This window comes from Toxotes jaculatrix, chromosome 12 (assembly GCF_017976425.1).
Source record: "Toxotes jaculatrix isolate fToxJac2 chromosome 12, fToxJac2.pri, whole genome shotgun sequence".
NCBI classification, from domain to species: domain Eukaryota; kingdom Metazoa; phylum Chordata; class Actinopteri; family Toxotidae; genus Toxotes; species Toxotes jaculatrix.
In genome coordinates this window covers 11,468,457-11,476,196 of record NC_054405.1, presented here as the reverse complement: position 1 = coordinate 11,476,196, position 7,740 = coordinate 11,468,457, and the positions used below count along the sequence as shown (strand labels likewise).

At 40.3% G+C, this 7,740-nt stretch overlaps 1 protein-coding gene across 2 annotated transcripts in view; it reads right to left on the bottom strand.

Annotated features, from left to right (window-relative positions):
- mink1 (misshapen-like kinase 1) overlaps positions 1-7,740 on the bottom strand; it is a 29,446-nt gene continuing 21,706 nt past the window's right edge. For both annotated transcript variants that reach the window (XM_041051747.1, XM_041051748.1), the window contains 10 exons: positions 7,400-7,516; positions 7,032-7,143; positions 6,527-6,676; positions 5,914-6,057; positions 5,252-5,386; positions 5,017-5,117; positions 4,747-4,896; positions 4,502-4,661; positions 4,238-4,377; positions 1-4,138 (listed from right to left, as the gene is read on the bottom strand). In XM_041051747.1, the coding sequence (XP_040907681.1) occupies positions 4,055-4,138; positions 4,238-4,377; positions 4,502-4,661; positions 4,747-4,896; positions 5,017-5,117; positions 5,252-5,386; positions 5,914-6,057; positions 6,527-6,676; positions 7,032-7,143; positions 7,400-7,516 (1,293 nt within the window). In that variant the 3' untranslated portion in view covers positions 1-4,054. The remainder of the gene's footprint in view (positions 4,139-4,237; positions 4,378-4,501; positions 4,662-4,746; positions 4,897-5,016; positions 5,118-5,251; positions 5,387-5,913; positions 6,058-6,526; positions 6,677-7,031; positions 7,144-7,399; positions 7,517-7,740) is intronic.

Here is a 7,740-nt window from a genome sequence, read left to right as displayed (position 1 = left end):
CATTGTAACAATCTGACAAAGTCAGATTTCATTGTTCGCAAGTGCACTGAGTGATGCAGCATATGAGATGTTGCAAACACAATGGCAGAGGAAATGTCTGAACCATCACTCTATATTTAGTTTTGGTTTCAAAAATGGCATAATGGTGACAAAAATGTATAAAACCCAAGTTATCAAAGAACAAAAAGTAGACTAGTGTCTTTGTCTGTGTTCTGTAATAGTAATTACGGAAATAATTGAATTGAATTTTCTTTTTTGATAAAATCCCAAAGCCAAGAGCCAAAAACCTCACAACAAAGGCCATTATGCCCTTTGCGTCACCACTGTACCACCTGCGTGATGACGCCTGTCGTCACCTGAGCATATTAACAGCCTGTCAACCCCACATATACACCAGACACCAAGAGTCCAACACCAATCTGTGACTCACCAGCCATTGTCTGAATCACAGCCACAGTTGATTCAGTTGTTAACCAGAGGACAGACATTATTGTTCTGTCTGGATAACTCAACAGAAGTGTAGTAACTGACACTGTCCACATACACACAGCTGTCTCAGTGGACTTCTTGCTTCTCTATAACCAACTACTTAAACTGGTTACATACTAACAAGTTTGACGACTGCTGAGTGAATGAGGAGGAAAAAAAAAACTCCATCTGTGTTATACTCAATTACAGCTTTGATCTCTCTGCCTTAAATACATTGTGCTTTGATTAATAGAGCGATACACATTTTTATATAAATACAAATCTGTCTTATAGATGTACATTCACTTTTATTTCTCAATATAGACTAATTTACATATTTTATAAAATAGGCTTCTTAGAATATGTCAAGCTACTTTCCCCACTACGAGATTAAACAATCAACATCATTAAAGAATAAGCGCCTACCTCATCTTTGCTGCAAGAACCTACATATTCTGAGCAGACATTACACACAGTTTAATTTGATCTGTGCACAAGTACTAAGTTACCTTCTACAAACATGTTTCATACGTATGGCTTTTCTCTATGCTGGCTCCCACTGTGAGTAGATCCTCTACCTGTTACACTGGATTAATCGGACATGTACTAACTCATTTGTTATTGCAACCTCCTGAATGGATTATCGTCTGTCGATCATTTTAGGTCGGATACGTGGTGCCAAAAAAGGCATTTCAAGTCCCTCTACGGGATATTCTGGATTTGACGTAAGTGCACTTAACTGGCACAGGACATTAATCATAACGAGGGAGCAAAAAATAGTTGTGCCTCTTCTTCATGTGATTTCAAGTAAGAGACAAGTGGGGTGGGGTCGGGGGGAGGGGGCTCAAAACCCATCCTAAAATTTCTCACCTTCCCAACTCCAAGGCACTGCTTAAACTGTAAACATGGCAGATTAAAAAAAACAATAATAATGATTTGACCATAAAAAGAATGAGTGCCAGAGCTCCTGGTGTATTGTAATTGAGAAATTTGAAATGTAGGTCATGGCACATAACATATTCAGGAATAAAAACTATTCGCTAAAGGGGAAAACAACTTCAATACAGTACTATATACTCTATTTCGATGGCTTACATGCACACCAAACTATCTGCTTGAGATATATTCATAAATGTATGTTTACTGAAGTGAAAGTGCTTTCCATGCATTTCTCATTTACAGTTTGTTTTATATCTATCTATATAATCTTTGATTAAACACTCTTTGCCCTGACCTTAAACTGCATTCTCAATAGCTATCTTCCAGACTATCCCACTGATCACTAGCCAAGATTCCTTCTATAACATCCAAAAGCTTTTCATAATGGCAGTTTCTCGAAAACTTTACAGTTGCGATCTTTTCACATTTACATGTCAGCATTTATTTATAGGCAGATGAACTAACTTGTTGACAAGTTTAGATATTTTCCCAACAACTCCATGCTGATAAGACGCATGATATGAGTGAGTAAAACGTCCATCTGTTAATACCAAAGTGCTGCGGAAGCACGGTGTTGTTGTTGTGACCAATTCAATCACTGAACAAAAAGCTTGATTCATGAGTTGACCTACTCACTGCTGACAGAAAACCACCAGGCTACTTCCTGATAACGCTGCCTCATACTTCCACCATACTGCCTGGTGTATGAGAGCACATTATCTCCCTAATGCAGCTGCCTAAACAAAGCAGAGTTAATTCCCCTAAAAAAAAAGAGGGAAAAATCTATGCACTTGTAACAAACACACAGAGACAAGATCTATAGGAAATCCCAAGCAGCTAATAAAGCATGATATCATAATATTAGTGAAAAGCCCTGCTCTGACTCTTTGGATTAATATACTGAAAGGAAAACAATGGTTAGTGATCTGCAGGAACATTTTTTTCTGAAATCTCTACGGTCGCCAATTAAACTCTATTGCCTTTGGCCTTGATTCATACCCCCGTTGCAGAATATGCTGTGAACTTTGGCAGAATGTACAGATATAAAATATATTAAGTCTCATGTGTTCCAGCCGTGTTCTCCAAAGTGCCTGATGAGATGGAGTCCTCTGTGGTATTGCAGAGTCACCCTACATTAAATCTTCCCACTGGCCCAAGACGATTAAGAACTGTACCACACTAAGAGCTGTTCCACTGCAAACCCCTGGACAAACACTTCTCACAAAAAGATCCACACTAACGAAAATAGTCTAATAACTGAAATATAATACAGTAGAATAGATCACTGTGGTGGGAGGGTGAAAGGACCCTGAAAATGATCTCTCTTCATCACTGTGATCTCAGTGACACCCTCCTCCCACATTTCTCCAATGTCCTCCTTTACTGACAACTGTCCTGTCCCCTCTCTCCTCCAAAGTTGTCCCCATGCTCCCCTAATAATGCCAGCCAAATACATGAGCTCTCCTCTTCGAACAAAGACTCCACAAGAATAGAATATATTGCAATATAATGGCAATATAATTACAGTAAAATTAGGAATAGCAGTAGGCTAATACCAATACAGAATCACTACATATAAATATCAAATTTTTGTATTTTGTAAATCTACGAAAACATAAAGTTTAGATACAAGCCTGATGAGTCAAATAATTAATGGTTTCACCTAAACCATAGAAAAAAGGCAAAGCAGGAGATTTCACAGTACTGATTCTGAGTACTGGACATTTATGAGACTTCTGATTGTTATTTTTTATTATTTATTTGCTTTAAAACTGAAATTTATTTTTGCTTTGGAAGCATTTAAGGCTTACTTGCCGTGATTAAGAGCTGCAACATAATTTGCCATTGAGGCCAGAAAACAAAAAAAACGTTGGTGAGAGCAGGACTTCAGGTTACTGCCTACTATAGAACAAGCTACTTTGTCCTGACTTGAATGTCCCTTTGTAATACTTTTTGTATTCAATTGTTCCTTTAAGCCTTCCTGACATTGTGAAACCCCCAAAAACAATGGGGGTCCACAAGGCCCTGCAGATGGGTGTTCCAGCATTTTATTATTTGACGTCCATGTTTCCAGTAGCAACATACTGAATGGTGGCTATATAAGAGGCCTGCAAATGATTCAGATCTAAGTGTCAGGTGCTATCTATTTACAGCTTCATTTCAACATACAGTATTGGTAAATAATGCCTTCCTCAAAATGTACTGTAGAACCATCAAGGAATGTTTTTAACGTACTTCACAATTAGGAACTAAATAGTTACGACTGAACACAGGTCCACCAAGAAAAGTAAATCAAGACAAGAATATATACAGTACAAATTAATAGATGGTATTAACATTTGAAGCTCATCAGTGATTTTCCATGATGATTCCATGGAGAATGCTATCGGGGGGCCTCGGTAGAAACGGTATCTTAAAGAGTGTAGGCTGGAATGAATTTAGTGAATTTAGTGTTTGTGTATGTGTGTGTTTGTCTATATGAGTTTGAACATGTGTCTTTGGAGCATGAGTGCATGAGTGAGTGTGCGCTGGAGAGAAAGCGAGGGAGGTGTTCGCATTTGTGTGCATGCGTTTGCGAGAATTTTCGGATGCACTTCCTTCTCCAAACCCTGCTGGGTTCCACACACTGACCAGAGCAGCTGTTCCTTCACCAGTTCATGATGCAGTTTCTGTTCAAGGTCATGAAGTACACCTGGCTGCTGCCTCCAGACCGCACAGATGCAAAGAACACCTGAGGGACAGGACGGACACAAATGACACGTAACATCTTTGAATTCAGCTGCTATAAGTCACCTTACTGTCCCATACTTTAAGTGTTTGCATCTCTTACCTTGTCATTTCTCTCACAAAGAAATTTCAGCCTCTGAGCTCTCTTGTGCATGAAGACCCCATCTAAGTGTCCCGTCTCTACAGAGCGGATCTCAATGGCTTTTTCTCCCCAGCCCATGATCTGATTCGAGCAGATATGAGCTGCAAGTCAAAGAGTCACATTAGTACAAAGCAAACTGACTACAGTTCACACAGATGATACATCCACTTTTATCTAAGATGAAATGAAAATAGATGTAAGTTTGTTTTTGGATTTGACCAGTACCAACAGATGTGGGCATCTCTCCCCACTGCAGAACCACGTCCTTAATGATGCGTCCATAGGTGTTGACATAGACGCCCTCATCCTCGTAGCACAGCAGCATCTCCATACCGTCTGAGCTGGGCAGGAACACAATTGCGTGTGGTGTCACATGGCTCTGGATCTGTTTGAGATGAAAATAGAAGGGGTGAGCTCCTGTAAGTTTCAAATCTCACAAAGCGCTGCTGTCGGACAGCTATGCAACTTACATGCACGGGGATATAAATGTCGTAATTGTTTCCAGAGTCCACGTCAATGGCATGGAAACCAGCACAGGAGCCATAAATGACCTTCAACCTCTGACCTTCCTCCACCGTTAGGTCAACCAGGAGAGGCCTGTGAGGCAGGTCTGCAAAAGACTGGTTAAAAGGAGCGGAGGGGTTTGGGGATGGCAGAAAGTGAGTGTGGGAACATAATCACCCTGAATGGTTGACTGAACTCGCATAACTAATCCAGCTCATAAGAAAGGAGAGACTTACCTTGAAGGCCATGAATTTGTGATAAGGTTTGGGTGCCCAAGCATACACTTCCACCGCATTCTTCAAAGCAATCACCAGGAACTTTATCCTCTCATATTTCACTAGATAGAGCAACCACAAGGCCATCTGATATCAGATCCTTGCAATCAATAATTCACTGAGCCAAATGCATTTATGAGAACTTGCCTGAAGCGGAGCAGACAGCAGTGATAAGTAGCCATTGTATGTCACTCACCCACTTTGTAGTGCACGCAGCCCTCCATCTCTCCCACAGTGGTCCAACCTTGCTTCTTCTCCACCTCAGGGTCATTGTGGAGGATCTTATTCCTCAGCCAGGCCAGGTAGTAGACACGCACCTTGTTTTTCTTGCCTTCAAAGACACAGTAGGAGATAAATTACAAAAAATACCAAGGAATTAGATGAATGCATTTACATTGTAAGAAGATACAGCATGGAACTTTAAATTAAATATCTAACTTTAATGTCACAGTCTGAAATACTGCTTTTAAGTTACTGACACAAATTAAATAAATGTATGATTTACTTGAGCAAACATGCTGACTGCCTCTACTTGCGTTTCTAAAACTGTCAGCCCCAACTTAAGCAGCAATTTGGCTTGATATTCTGGTGAAGGTGAGGTATTTGTTCAAAAATACTGTAATGTTAAGCTTTTAGTATCCAAGCCCTACATTACACAGAAATGAAAACAGCTTTCCTGTGATTCTGAGGTGCAAAGGCAAAATGCAAAGGAAAAAAAAAAAATCAATCGGAAGGCATTAGCACAATTTGGCATCTCGTGTTTGGCATCCCATTAAAGACAGAGCTCGTATGCCAAAAGCACAGACAGCATCAACCAACTGTAGTGAGAGCAGACTGGCGTAGAGCAGCAGTAACGACCTGATATGGTGATGAGCAGGTTGAGGCCCTCCAGGACGTCCATCTGTTGGAACCTGCGGGAGTTGATGAGGGGGTAAACCTTGCCCTGACCACTACGATCCAGCAGCTTCAAACCGTTCTCTGTGCCCACCAACAGATTCACACCTGGAGACACACGTGCACAAATACACAGCTTTTTCATTTTTCATAAAATACCTCTGATTAATGCCTTTCCCCCCCAGACACAGCTAAAAATAATTTTGCAGTATCCCTGTGTTATAACACTGTGTAATCTGGCACACTGAATAATTTTCCATTATCACTTCCCCATAATAACCTGTAACAAGTCCACCACCATAATATTTCATTAAAGGAGAGTTATAATAGATAACTTTAACAGCCATAAGATGAAACTGTGTGTGACCTAACCCATTAACTACTGTATCTACAAGCATATTTGAAGAAAGAGAGAGATTTTGAAGTTCAGTGTTGATAATGCATTAAAGTTTTTACACAAGAACACAACTGAAGCCTGGCTGGAGCTGACATATATTCTTATGTTTAAGGTATCTAATCTCTTTGTTTTGAAATTTACTTTTTTGCATCTACACTTAAGTACTGAATCCATTCTCACCCCAAAGAGCAGCACACAGGATCTCAGAGTTGAATCTCTTCTTGTACTTGCGGATCTCAGGTGTGTCATTGGGGGGACGTGTGTTGGTGGGATTGACATTCACCATGGATCCTTTTCTCACCTCCATCTTCAGCTGCTCAAACCTGGAGCCTAAACATGGAGGCCACAGGGGAAAGTGGAAGGACTTTGGAGTGAAAACACAAACCAGGTACAAAACTGGTACAGGTTTGGAACTAGACACAATTCCGCCCTTTGTTGATTTTAAAGGGGACAATTATAGCTGATTATCAAGTTACAATTTATAAACATTTATGTTGTAATGTCATACAAAATATTCATGCAAACCTGAAAGAAAAATACAGAATTTCATCTCCCAGTGTATTTTATTGCATAACAAATAATGTCAAAGGGTAAGGTAGTGAGTACAACAACCAGCTGTGTGGTCGCCGTTTAACGTTCAAGTAACTCCAAGCATATGTTGCTACAAGGAAAACTTGCGACTCACCAGTGACAGACATGTTATCCCCTGTACCTCCTGGTGACTGGTACATGCCCAGATCCACAAAGGTGGTGAAGGAGGACTTGCCAGATGCTTTAACCAAACCTCTAGACTGATACTGGCAGAACAGAGAGATTGTATGAGTTGTACAGTGTTGTTTAAATCAACATCATGTTTGAGGAGATGTTAGTTTGTCAGACAAAATGATGCATAGTTTCTGGGCCTATGTGGCCATGTTTTTATGTTATCCTACAAATACAATGAAATTCAATGTGTTATGAGTACACTTCATGACTGGAGTCATGGCAGATAGGGAACACATAAAAATAAACCAGGAATTTAGGACTGATATACTTAGCATCAGCAAAACTTACGTCATAAACAGAGTCCTTCCCTGGGGAAGAGTGAGTGGCTGAATCAGTGGGAGAGTGGGAGGGCTGCACCACATCTGGCAAGTTAGTGTATCCATTATGGCTCCGCTTCTCTGGGGTCTTTTAGGTGGAAAAAAAAAGAAACACACGCACACACCTCCCTGTAATGAATAATGTCAATAAGAGACGCTGATCTAACCTAGTCTGCTGTACCAATTAACTGGATATGACCTATTTAGTTAAAACACCACAGTAACCACAAAAAGTGAAGCAACAGACTTGACCAAATTTGTGTTAAAAAGTCAAGTTTATGTTCCACTGGGGGAGGCAGCTAGATGTTGTGT